We start from the raw sequence: 13,514 nt of genomic DNA, 5'->3' as shown, positions 1-13,514 counted from the left end.
TGCAAATTTTCTTACAAAAAGTCTTATTTTTTTATGTTGTGTATTAACAAACATGTAACCATGGGTATCCTATAAAAAAAAAAAAAAAAAAACACCAGTCTTAAAGTGCACTGCGTAAAAATGACCCCCCCCCCCCCCAATGTTTTCCCCACAAACACATTTTGTATTGCGCTGCACATTTTATGGTAAAATTAAAGGTGTCATTACAAAGTACAATTGCTTGCATTAAATACAAGCCCTCCTATAGCTCTGTGGATGGAAAATTAAAGTGTTATGCCCCTTCAAAAGCTGTGTCTGTTTGGAGAGTTGCTTTAATTACTGTGATACCCAACTTAGGGTGCTTTCACACCACGTTTTGTACTTACGGTTCCCGAATACGGCTGGGAGGAGGGGTGGGCGGGGCTTAATCACGGCACCCACACTCAGCCGTATTCAGGAACCGTATTTAATGCATGTCTATGAGCCGACCGGAGTGAACTGCAGCGTTTTCGGCCATATGCGGTTTCCCGACCGTAGGCAAAAACGCGGTTGACCACGTTTTTGCCTGCGGTCGGGAAACCGCATATGGCTGAAAACGCAGCCGACCGGAGGCTGCGGTTCACTCCGGTCGGCTCATAGACATGCATTAAATATGGTTCCCGAATACGGCTGAGTGCGGGTGCCGCGATTAAGCCCCGCCCACCCCTCCTCCCAGCCATATTCGGGAACCGTAAGTACAAAACGTGGTGTGAAAGCACCCTTACATAGCTCTTTTATGTGTCACTACATTCTGAAAGCCAAGATTCATCCCCCCCTTCTCCAGTGGAGCTGTGTGTGAGATTGTAAATTGCAGGGAAGTTGTAATATTATATACAATTTTTGATTGTATTTTTTTTTTTTACTTTTTTGTGTGGTGGGATGGACATAAATATTTTTTTTTATAAATTTTGCAGCATTCACAGTGCAGGTTACATATCATGATTTAGTTTTTTTTATTGACACGGCAATAGCAATTATGTGTTTGTTTTTTCACAATAAAGCAATGTAAGGGTAAGGCCCCTTTCACATTACGCTCCGGCAAATTTGGCCTTCAAACTCCCTCTTTTTAATTTTTATTTAGCATTTAGCCGGCTGTAATTTTGCCGGAGCATACCGGCAAATAACGGCTCCCATTGGACCCCCACTGTATTCAATAGCAGCCGTTGTTTTTGGAGAGAAAAACCAGAGAAAAAGTTTTTTCTCCGGCTTTTCTTGATCCTAAAATAAAGGATATCACACTGCCGAAGACAGCCCGCAGTGTGAACGTAGCCTTAAAAAGCATAATGATTAAAATATATATATATTTTTTTATCTCATCAGTTGTGTACCGAAACTTGGCACCCCACACCAAATCTGCCATTATACAGAGTAGTGGCCCCTGCACTACACAGTGTAGAAGCAGAAGGCTCTGTCCATTGTGTTGTGGCTGCGCAGCGTTAGGCTGGGTTCACACTACAGAATTTCCAAGCGGTTTTCAATGGGATGCTACACCAGACACACTGATAAATTTCAAAGTGGAAATAAAAATTCGGGACTCTGACGAAAGAACAAACCTATTATCTTAGCGGATCTGCTTGGATCTGCATTACAGTCAATTAGGACCGTGCATTTCCAAGCGGTCCTGCTGTGCACGGAATGTCTGCAGGGACATTAGTGTGTGAAGCCAGCCTTACTGCAGCTCAGCTGATATTCACTTCAATGGCAGCTGGGCTGCAGTATATCAGCACAACCACTACACAATAGACAGTCTTGTTCTCTGTATATGACCAAGCTGCGGCTGGTATAATGGGTTTCGGCACCTCGCCGATCACATATTGCCAACCTATCTTGAGGCAATGCCATTTATATGTTCACACTGGAAACTGAACATTCTTGTATAAACAAAGCAACCAGCCTGCAGATTTTTTGGGGACTTTTAAAAAGGCAAAGCAGCAACCTGAATTTACTGCACACTTCTTTATAGCTTTCATAGTTTACAGACTGGGACATATTCCAGGAGTTATGTAAAAATACTTTCAACAGTTACATACATGAGTTACAAGCATCCCTGCGCATATATATATATATATATATATATATATATATATATATATATATATATATATATATATATATATATATATATATGGAGGAGTCGTGGAAATCAGCTGCTATACCTAAGTTGTGATTCTACATCTGCAGCTGTTGCAGGGCAAACACAGCATTCCATGCCGTAGATTTCCTAGTTGACAGACTGAGGAACATTCCACAAGAAACAGAAAAATGTAGTCAATGCAAACAGCATTGAGCATACAATTCATATAGTTTTGTCAGTTTTTTGCATACCATCTTGGAAAAAATTAAAACAATACAAAACCATATTGGAAAAGCTGGATGTCAATGTAGCCCAAGTTTTATTCTGCAAGTCGTGTACTGGTTTAGTATCTTTTCTGAACTCTCTCCAAAATCTATCCTTCTGAAGATACAGTCTCAAGTACTGCACACAATATTCCAAGGGAGGTCTCACCAGTGCTCTGTACAGGGGAATGAGCACTTCTCTCTCTACTGCTAATACTTCTCCCTATACATCCATGAACACTCTTTACTGCTAATACCTATTCCTATTCACCAATAAGAATTTTCCTATTTCTACTGCCAATACCTCTCCCTAAAAACACATGAACACTTTTCTCTCGACTGCCAAATGCCTCTCCATTTACACCCATGAGCACTTCCCTCTCGAATACCAATATTTTTCCCTATATTACCAGGAGCACTTCCCTCTTTACTGCCAATACCTCACCTTATACACCTATGAGCATTTCCCTCTCTACTGCTAATACCTCTCCCTATACACCCATGAGCACTTCCCTCTCTGCCAATACCTCTAATTATACACTAAAGCATTCTACTAGCATTTCCTGCTGCTCTATAACAATCTGTCTACCCTCAAGTCTTCTGAAATAATGACCCCCAAATCCCATTCTTCAGATACAGAGTTTAGGACTGTATCACATATTCTTTGTGTTTTTATGCCGAACGTGCATTATCTTGCACTTATCCACATTAAATTTCAGTTGCCAGAGGTCTGACCATTTCTCTAGTTTACAATTTTTTTTTCCATTTGGTGGTGTATACTTCCAGAAACATCAGCCTTCTTAGAAATGTGTGTGTGATCTGCGAAAAGACCAATACCGAACCATCGAGGCCTTCAGCAATATCACTAAACAAAATGAGTTCTAGTAAAGATCCCTGAGGTCCCCACTGGTAAGGCTGCCCCTCAGCCACTGCCTAATCCATTTAACAATATGGTAATCCAAGCTAAAAGACTGCAGTTTATTGACAAGTCTTCTATGTGGGACAGTGTCAAAAGCCTTACTTAAAGGGGCACTTCACTGGAAAACATTTTTTTTTAAATCAACTGATGCCAGAAAGTTAAACATATTTGTAAATTAAACTAAAACCACTGAAGGAGGAGAGAGCACACCGTGCAGCTAAACGTGCAGATATACGATACTGCTGGTGTACACTGGCAGCCTCCGGACCCGATAAATTACAAAGCAGCACCTGCGGGGTGCACACACTAGATAAAGTATCCAATAATACAATGAAAAAGAGGTAGCGTGCACTCACCGCGGGTAAACAGCTGCAGGCCCAAGGTCCGGGATCACCACGGCATAGACGAAGAAGGTAAGGGGCGCTCAGAGGCTACGCCGGCTGTTTCGGACGTAGGAACGTCCTTCGTCCGAAACAGCCGGCGTAGCCTCTGAGCGCCCCTTACCGTCTTCGTCTATGCCGTGGTGATCCCGGACCTTGGGCCTGCAGCTGTTTACCCGCGGTGAGTGCACGCTACCTCTTTTTCATTGTAATATTTGTAAATTACTTCTATTAAAAAAATCTTAATCCATCTAGTACTTAGCTGCTGTATGCTCCACAGGAAGTTCTTTAATTTTTGAATTTCCTTTCTGTCTGACAAAACTACTGCTGACACCTCTGTCCATTTTAGGAACTGTCCAGAGCAGGTTAGGTTTGCTATGGGGATTTTCTCCTACTCTGGACAGTTCCTAAAATGGACAGGTGTCCACACAGAGCACTGTGGTCAGACAAAGGAAATTAAAAAGAAAAGAACTTCCTGTGGTGCATACAGCAACTGGAAGGATTGAGATTTTTTAATAGAAGTAATTTACAAATATGCTTAACTTTCTGGCACCAGTTGATTTAAAAAAAACAAAAAAAAAAAAAAATAAAGGTTTTCCAGTGGAGTACCCCATTAAATATAATTAAGTGATGGACTTCGAAATGTAAGGCTAGGTTCTCACCCAGAATCCGCCGCCTCGAAAAATCCTATCCGGAGAGCTTCAGTGACGCCAGCGCTAGAGATGAGCGAAGTTACAGTAATTCGATTCGTCACAAACTTCTCGGTTCGGCAGTTGATGACTTATCCTGCATAAATAAGTTCAGCTTTCAGAAGCTCCGGTGGGCTGGAAAAGGTGGATACAGTCCTAGGAAAGAGTCCCCAGCCCACCGGAGCACCTGAAAGCTGAACTCATTTATGCAGGATAAATCATCAACTGCCGAGCAGTTTGTGACAAATCGAATCACTGTAACTTCGCACATCTCTAGTCAGCGCAGACTAAATCAGTTGGCATAAGGACCCATAGAAGGCAATGTTTTGTGGATCAAAAGGCAATTCTTTTGGCAGCGGAATATGGTATCCGTTCTCTCTGGTCTCGGAAGGTATACTTTTGAGATGAGCGTAGGGTGGAAGTGTAGAGTCAGGAAGCAAGAAAAGGTAATACCTGTTCTACTCCGTGTAAAGCCCCTTAGCAAATGCATACAATTCTTTGTGTGTAATTCAGTCTGACTTCCCATTCCTCTCGGTTTCCCTGTTTGCTTATTTGACTCTGTATGGTTGGAAAAAGACTATCAGTATCAAAGTCTCAAATGAATAATATTCTAGCCCCCCAACTTCTACACTTGTCCTATGTAGGACTTAGAAAAAGGAGATTTTTTTACACTTACCGTAAAATCTTTTTCTCAGAAGCTCCATTGGGGGACACAGGAACCGTGGGTATATCTTGCTGCCACTAGGAGGCTGACACTAGGCATACAAAAGAAGAAGTCGGTCCCTCCCAGCAGGGTATACCCCACCTACTGCCTTAGAGACACTCAGTTTTAGTCCCAAAGCAATAGGAGGAACCGAAAAAAAATACAGAGTCCAGAGGGCGCCCAGTCAAACCAACAGACTGACAGGCGACCAACTCTCAGATCACAACTAACTACACAGGGTGGGAGCTGTGTCCCCCAATGGAGCTTCTCCTTTTCTCATACAGCTCCATTGGGGGACATAGGAACCGTGGGACATATCAAAGCAGTCCCCGGGGGTGGGAAAACCATGTAACCCAGAATCAAGCGGACGGCAGAGCCACCGCTGCCCTAAAGAGGCGTCGGCAGATGCAGAAGTGTGCACTTGGTAAAACTTGGTGAACGTGTGCACCGAAGACCAAGTAGCCGCCTTACAAACCTGTAGGGCCGAAGCCCTGTTAAAGACCACCCAAGAGGACCCCACAGAGCGAGTGGAGTGAACCGTAACCCGGAAGGGAGGATCCTTCCCCTTGGAACGGTATGCTTCAGAAATGGCGGACCGGATCCATCTGGAGATGGTGGCCTTGGAAGTCGGCAAACCTTTGCGTCGGCCCTCCGGAAGGACAAACAGCGACTCCGACCATCGGAAAGAAGAGGTGGCCTTGAGGTAGACTCGTAAGGCTCGTACCACATCCAGATTGTGGAGAGAACGCTCCTTAGGATGAGATGGAGCAGGGCAGAAGGAAGGAAGAACGATGTCCTCGTTCAGATGAAAAGAAGAAACCACCTTCGGTTGAAAGGAAGGAACCGGTCGAAGTACTGCCTTGTCTTGATGAAGAATCAGGAAGGGAGGTTGACAAGAAAGAGCTGCCAACTCCGACACCCGACGGATCGAGATCACAGCTACCAAAAAGGCGACCTTCCAGGAAAGGAAACAGAGAAATATCGCGGATAGGCTCGAACGGAACGGATTGCAAGGCACTCAAGACCAAATTTAAGTCCGAAGGGGGAGTAGGAGACCTGTATGAAGGAATCTCGTGAGCTACTCCTTGGAGGAAGGTGTGAACCGATGAGTCAGAAACCAGAGGCCGCTGAAAAAGAATAGACAGCGCCGACACTTCACGCTTGAGGGAACTAAGAGCTAGGTGCGTCTCAGGACCCGATTGCAGAAACGCAAAAAAAAAAAAAAAAGAGAGCGGGCCTCACCCCACAGAAAATAAGCCCGCCAAGTCCTATGGTAGATCCTATCCGAGGACGGTCTACGCGCCCTGAGCATAGTGCGAATAACCCCAGATGAGAAACCGCGAGCCTTCAATACCGCGGTTTCAACCGCCACGCCGTCAAACGCAGCGGCTGTGAATTGGGGTGGCAAAGAGGACCTTGAGACAGAAGATCGAGGCGATCTGGCAGTCGGAAGGGAACGTCCGCCACGAGCCGAACCACGTCGGCGTACCAAGATCAGTGGGGCCAATCCGGAGCCACTAGGATAGTCGGTACGCCTTTCGCCTTGAGTTTCCTTAGCACTCGGGGAATTGGTAGAAACAGGTACGGGAGAGTGAACCGAGACCAGGGAATGACGAGGGCGTCATTCCCTGGACTTTGCCATGAAGCTTGGAACCTGAGTGTCTCTGAGGCAGTAGGTGGGGTATACCCTGCTGGGAGGGGCCGACTTCTTTTTTTTGTATGCCTAGTGTCAGCCTCCTAGTGGCAGCAAGATATACCCACGGTTCCTGTGTCCCCCAATGGAGCTGTATGAGAAATACTTATTCAAATAAAAGTTAAATAAATGCAAAAACACAACAAACCAACCACAATTTAAAAAAATAAATAAAAACTCAGACCATGGAAAACATACAACCAAAGTAAATTTATTTTCAACTTTGGAAAATATCAATATAAAATGGACTCTGAATTTAGAAATATAAAATAATACAAAATGTTTATTTTCTTCCATTCAAATATTTAACAAACATTTAGCCCTTTTTTCACAAAAAAAGTACCTTCATTATTTACATAAAAAAACAAAAAAAAAATGTATTTAACATCTCGAGGGCTCTTAAAACCACACTATGATACAAACATAATTATTTATGTTAACTTTTTAACAAAATACACATCCCAAGAAAAGATGCACATAATTTTACTTCCCTGCTCACTGATGAATATTCACCAAGGAAACATGCCCAAGAAACTGCACGTATACTTTATTATGGCTGATAACACCTTGCTCCCCAACATGTCGGATCACTGTGGGACTTCATAAGCTTTCATGTGAATTTATATGTATTCTAGTTAAGGAAACATCAAATGCAGATAGAAATATTTTAGAATTTTCTAGCTTTATAAAAGGAAAAAAATAAAAAATAAAATTCAAATTTAGAGACCTGGGAGCTCTGTATTTATCAGCTTATGATGAAAAGACACAGGCAAATCAGACAATTCCTCTGCAGTGGCAATGTAGTATATTCATAAACATGGCTGTCCATATAATAGATGGACAGCTCAGGTTATGCCTCTATGTCCATATGTCCTAAGAACACCCTATTCATGAACCTCAGAATATGAGGCCTAAAACAAGACAAAAATTAAAGGGGGGGGGGGTCAGGGAATCAAAAAGTCTGTGCCAACATTGCAGCTGAAACTTATAAATATACCTTTAAAGGGGTACTTCACTGGCCAGCGTTTGGAAGTAAATGTTCCGAACGCTGTTTTTGCGCTGCAGGGATCAGCCACGCCCCTTGTGACAATACGGCCATGCCCGCTCCCATAGACTTGCATTGAGGGGGCATGGCCATGATGGCATGAGGGGCATGGCCGACCCCCGCAGCGCAAAAACCGCGTTAGAACGCAGGCCAGTGGAGTACCCCTTCAAAAGGTATGTTCACACTACATCTCCACCTGGAAAATCTGTCTACGGAAGGCACTGATGAAAATCATTGGCACTAGGACCGCAGACATGCACAGTCACCAGTGAAAGCATCAGAATACCATCAAAGACAATGGGAGGCTGCAGCACCGTAATTTCTAAGTGGAGGTAACGCTGTAGTGTAAAATTACTCTAAGGGTATGTTCACACTGAGGAATTGGGGCGGAAATCAAGCAGAAATTTTCTGCCTCAAAATATTGTTACTTTTCCACAAGAACTCGCGGAAATTTCAAGCGGAGGAGGTGAAGAGTATAATATATACATATTATCCTCCTTTTTCATGCGGAAAATCTGCACCAATACCGCGCCATTTCTGTGCCAATTCCGTGTGGAAATGATTGTGACTGAAAAAAAAAAAAAAGATAACATTGATCTCTATGGGAGAACGACGCTGATTCCGCCTGAAAGAAAGGACATGTTCTTTCTTCAAGCGGAACAGACTTCCTCGTCAGAATTCTGCTTGAGGAAATTCCTCAGTGTGAACTGAGGGGCAGAAATTCTGCACAGCTCTATGGGGATTTCACTGCTGAATGAATTGGAGAGGAAAAAGCGAGCAGAATTACTTGTGGAAATTCCTCTCCAATTCCTCAGTGTGAACATACCCTAAGTCCCCACCAACTCAACATCACCAAACCTTTAGTCCTGTAAAGGATATGACTCGTAATCCAGTGTCTGTGTGAGCACTCCAGTGAGGACAAATTCTGCGTTATGGACATCTTAAAATAAATATAAGAGAAAAATGCATTACATAAACTGTAAGTCGGCAAACAGCCGGTATACACTTCTTAACATCTGACTTACCTATACTGCCAGCAAAATATTCTCTGCAGAGGTGAAGGTCATTTTCACATGATATCAATATGATCTCCGCTAAACTCTACAAAACAAGGGAGAAATTTATACATAAGACATGGAAAGCAAAATTTATTTTTTGTTGTGTTTTCACCAAATCCAATGTGAAGACCTTTCAAACATGGTACATTAACCCATCTTCACATTTCAAAAGTATTAGCTTGATTTTCTTTCTTTTTTAAATCTAAAGTAACTGCGTGAGATGTTTTTTAATTGAATACGTTTAATCAACTTTTATAATGTTTTAGAGTCCGAACGGGGAAAAAAAAAAAAAAAAAAACAGCAAATACAACCGATATGGGTCTTGGAATGCATCAATATGAAAGCACAGCTGTTTGAAGATAGTTATTTGTTGTGCAAATTGTATACTTTACTGGGAATGTACATATCATTTATTTGATCATTTTATTTTTTTTTCCTCGTGTACTCAGAAAAAACAAAAAAGCAAAAAACAAAAAAGCAGCTATTCTGACAGTACTTTTTAAATAGCATTTACAGTGCAGGGTAAATAAGTAACTTTATAGTACAGATGGTAAAGACGTTTCACACACAGTATTTTGGTCAGTATTTTTAGCCTAAAACAAGAGTGGGTCTAAAACACAGAAAAAGTGCAAATACTTCCATTAGTGTTGGTCAGTGCCACGCCAGGTTTTAGCTAAACAAGTGGCCAAAATACTATCATCCCAAAAGCAGCAAAAAAAAACTGCAAATCTAAGATTCAGCTGTTTGCTAAAATGATGCGCTTATTGGCCCTTATCCGATGCGCTCGACAAATGGGCATGGCTTTGCAGGAATAGGTGTGGATGCCAATTTATGACAAACACTTGCCAGCAAGCGTAAACTGCAGGGAAAATTCACACCAGATGTGGGAGATTTCAGGGACGGCAACCAGGACCACTGGATTTATGTAGAGTTGTGCATTTCTACATATGTCCAGCGAGCCTGTGCTCTGGTGGGGAGAATCATTAATGAAAACCCCCCATGTCTGAAACCAGTCTATTACTCTCTGATCGCTTTAATGAAAAACTGCTTTTGCATTACTTTTGCAGCTCATTAGTCTCTGGGACACTCACAGATCTGGGGTACAGATTGCTAGGACCCCGGCTGTCATGACAATCCATCTGCACCCCTTAAAGGGGTACTCCGGCGCTTAGACATCTTATCCCCTATCCAAAGGATAGGGGTTAAGATGCCTGATCACGGGGGTCCCGCCGCTGGGAACCCCCGTGATCTTGCACGCAGCACCCCGTTATAATCAGTCCCCGTAGCATGTTAGCCCCCGGTCTGATTACTGACGATCACGGGGGCTGGAGCATTATGATGTCACGGCTCCGCCCCCGTGTGACATCACACTCTGCCCCCTCAATGTAAGCCTATGGGAGGGGGCGTGAAAGCTATCACGCCTCCTCCCATAGGCTTGCATTGTGGGGGCGGAGCGTGCCGTCACACCGGGGCAAGGCCGTGACGTCACAATGCTCCAGCCCCCGTGATCGTCAGTAATCAGACCCGGGGCTAACATGCTACGGGGACTGATTATAACGGGGTGCTGCGTGCAAGATCACAGGGGTTCCCAGCGGCGGGACCCCCACAATCAGGCATCTTATCCCCTAAGATAAGATGTATAAGCGCCGGAGTACCCCTTTAAAAGGGGTATTCCAGCTTTATAAATCTTATCCCCTATCCAGGGGAACCCCGCAATCTCTGTGCAGCCCCTGGCATTCTGTGCCGGGTGCTGCCTCCGAGACGGGGATGCCATGTCTATGGGCTGTCACACCCCCTTCCTTAGACATGAATGGAGGGGTTGTGGCGTGATGTCACGTCCCCGTCTCTGAGGCAGCACCCGGCACGGAATGCCATGGGCTGCACAGAGATTTCAGGGGTCCGCAGCAGCGGGACCCCTGCGATCATACATCTTATCCCCTATCCTTTCGATAGGGGATAAAATGTATAAAGCCGGAATACCCCTTTAACTGTGTTTTAGAAGTTCAAACTACTAGTTAAATTACAGTTGAGAAATCAGATATAAATTGAAGTACCAGATTAACTTACTTTGTTTTGCTTATGTTCCATAATTTTTCGGAAAGATGGAGGTTTTGTTAGTATTTTACCGCCTGCACACTCCACGATAGCCTTCATAGTTGACAGACTGGGGCATATTCCAGGAGTTATATAAAAATACTTTCCCTAAAATAAAATTAACATTTTTACATACAGAGTTACAAGCATCACTAGATATAAATAAGGAGCAGTCATGGCAATCAGTAGCCATCTTTAATCTTTAAGGAAAGGCGTAGTGCTGGGCGGTATACCGGTATGAACCGGATACCTTTTTTTTCTCCCACGGTATGGATTTTTGCCCATACCGCTCGGGCCCCTTCCCCCTCCCTCCGGATGAATTGTAGAGCCCAGCGCGGCAACCCTCCCATGTCCCAGTGTGCTTCTCTGGCCCGATTCCGAGAGCAGAATCGGGCCACAGAAGCTAATCCATTTACTAATCCCCCCGCTGCGCCTGTCAGCCAGTGTCCCCACCGCTAGCGGGATCCATGTGCCCGCTAGCGGTGTCACAAGAATGCTGAGCGCAGCTCTTTTCCCCGTCCTTGTCAGCTCTCAGGGTGCGGGAACAGATTTAAAAGCCTCGCGCGTGGCTAACGTAGTACTGCGCAGCACTACGCAAATAGCGTAGGGCTAACGTAGGCTCCTAGCGTTAGCCCTACGCTATTTGCGTAGTACTGCGCATGCGCAGTACTATGTTAGCTGCGCGCGAGGCTTTTAAATCTGTTCCCATACCCTGAGAGCTGACAGGGACGGGGAACAGAGCTGCGCTCAGCATTCTTGTGACACCGCTAGTGGGCACAGGGACCCCGCTAGCGGTGATGGTAGCGCTCGCGGGGGGCACATTTGACACCGCTAGTGGTCACAGGGACCCCGCTCGCGGGGTGGGGGACAGGCGGTAATACCGTGATAAAAAAAAATACCGTGATATTAATTTTAGGACATACCGCCCAGCACTAGAAAGGTGTGGTAATATATCTGCAGCTGCTGCAGTGGAAGTGCAGCATTACATTACATAGATTTCTTAGCTGACAGACCAAGGTATATCCCATACGTAACATAGAAACATAGAATGTGTCAAAGGTTTTGATCAGTTGGGGTCTCAGTGCAGAGTCCCCCACCAGTCAGGAAAACTTCTCCCCCAACTCCTCCACCTAATCGGTGGGGCTCCCAACACAGAGACCACGACCAATTAAAACTTCTGTCTTTGGGACATGTTATGTTTTTTTAAACTGACAAGTACACTTTAAAGGCAGAAATAAGCAAATTACACAAAAACTGTGTACAAAGCAACATATCTGCACTAAAAGCATAAAGAAAAGCAACCACTGATCAGTTACCTTGAAGAGAGGAGCCACTCGAGCCCTTTTTAAAGACTCTTCTAAACTAAAACAGAAGAGCACTTCAGCCTCAGCATCTCGCAGTATGTAGCTCTGTTCCTCTACAAAGGGAAAGATGAAGAAATGAATATTGACTAACCCCAGTGATGAAGAAATTATAGATGGGGATACAGAAAAAGCAAATATATTAAACAAATTCTTCTCCACTGTATTCATAGGGGAAAATGAAATGGCAGGTGAAATACAGCAAGATAAGGTAAACTCCCCGTTACAGGTCACCTGTCTAACCCAGGAAGAAGTACAGTGCCGCCTACAAAAAAAATAAAAAATAGACAAATCACCAGGTCCAGATGGCATTCAACCCCATGTTCTAAAGGAATTAAGTAATGTAATAGACAGACCCCTATTTTTAATATTCAAGGACTCTATAGTAACAGAGTCTATTTCCCAGGACTGGCGCATAGTAAATGTGGTGCCAATACTTAAAAAGGGGTCAAAAGGTGACCCCAGGAATAATAGATGTGTGTTAGTTTAACCTCTGTTGTATGTAAATTGTTTAAGAGTTTTATAAGGGATGCTATTTTGGAATATCTTGATAAAAATCGCTGGATGTCGTATATCTGGATTTTTCCATAGCATTTGATACAGTGCCACATAAAAGGTTGGTGCATAAAATGAGAAGGTTTGGGCTGGGGGAGAATGTGTGTAAGTGGGTAAATAACTGTCTCAATGATAGGAAACAGAGGGTGTTTATTAATGGTACTTATTCTGATTGGGTGACTGTTACTAGTGGGGACCACAGGTGTCAGTCTTGGGTCCTGTTCTATTTAATATATTAATGACCTTGTAGAGGGGTTGAATAGTAAAGTAGCAATCTTTGCAGATGATACTAAACTCTGTAAAGTGGTAAACACTATAGAGGACAGTGCACTGCTACAAATGGATCTAGATAGTTTGGAGGTTTGGGCTGGGAAGTGGCAGATGAGGTTCAACACTGATAAATGTAAGGTAATGCACATGGGGATGAAAAATCCAGGCTGGGATTATGTATTAAATGGGAGAACACTTGGGACGAATGACATGGAAAGGGAGTCTTAGTTAACAGTAAATTTAGCTGTAGTGACCAGTGTCGAGCAGCTGCTGCCAAGGCAAATAAAATCATGGGGTGCATCAATAGGGGCATAGATGCCCACGACAAGGAAATAATTCTACCGCTGTACAAATCACTAGTCAGACCACACATAGAATACTGTGTACAGTAC

The 13,514-nt window shown here is 43.8% G+C and overlaps 1 protein-coding gene across 1 annotated transcript in view; it reads right to left on the bottom strand.

Annotated features, from left to right (window-relative positions):
* Nucleotides 1-6,968: 6,968 nt before the first annotated feature.
* PAXIP1 (PAX interacting protein 1) overlaps nucleotides 6,969-13,514 on the bottom strand; it is a 59,621-nt gene continuing 53,075 nt past the window's right edge. The window contains exons 17-21 of the mRNA XM_056519598.1: nucleotides 12,253-12,353; nucleotides 10,910-11,044; nucleotides 8,810-8,885; nucleotides 8,665-8,724; nucleotides 6,969-7,366 (exon numbers count right to left, since the gene is read on the bottom strand). Of these exons, the coding sequence (XP_056375573.1) occupies nucleotides 7,350-7,366; nucleotides 8,665-8,724; nucleotides 8,810-8,885; nucleotides 10,910-11,044; nucleotides 12,253-12,353 (389 nt within the window). The 3' untranslated portion in view covers nucleotides 6,969-7,349. The remainder of the gene's footprint in view (nucleotides 7,367-8,664; nucleotides 8,725-8,809; nucleotides 8,886-10,909; nucleotides 11,045-12,252; nucleotides 12,354-13,514) is intronic.

This window comes from Hyla sarda, chromosome 5, assembly GCF_029499605.1.
Source record: "Hyla sarda isolate aHylSar1 chromosome 5, aHylSar1.hap1, whole genome shotgun sequence".
NCBI lineage: Eukaryota > Metazoa > Chordata > Amphibia > Anura > Hylidae > Hyla > Hyla sarda.
Note: the sequence above shows the minus strand (reverse complement) of the source record. Positions and strands in the feature narration are given on the sequence as shown.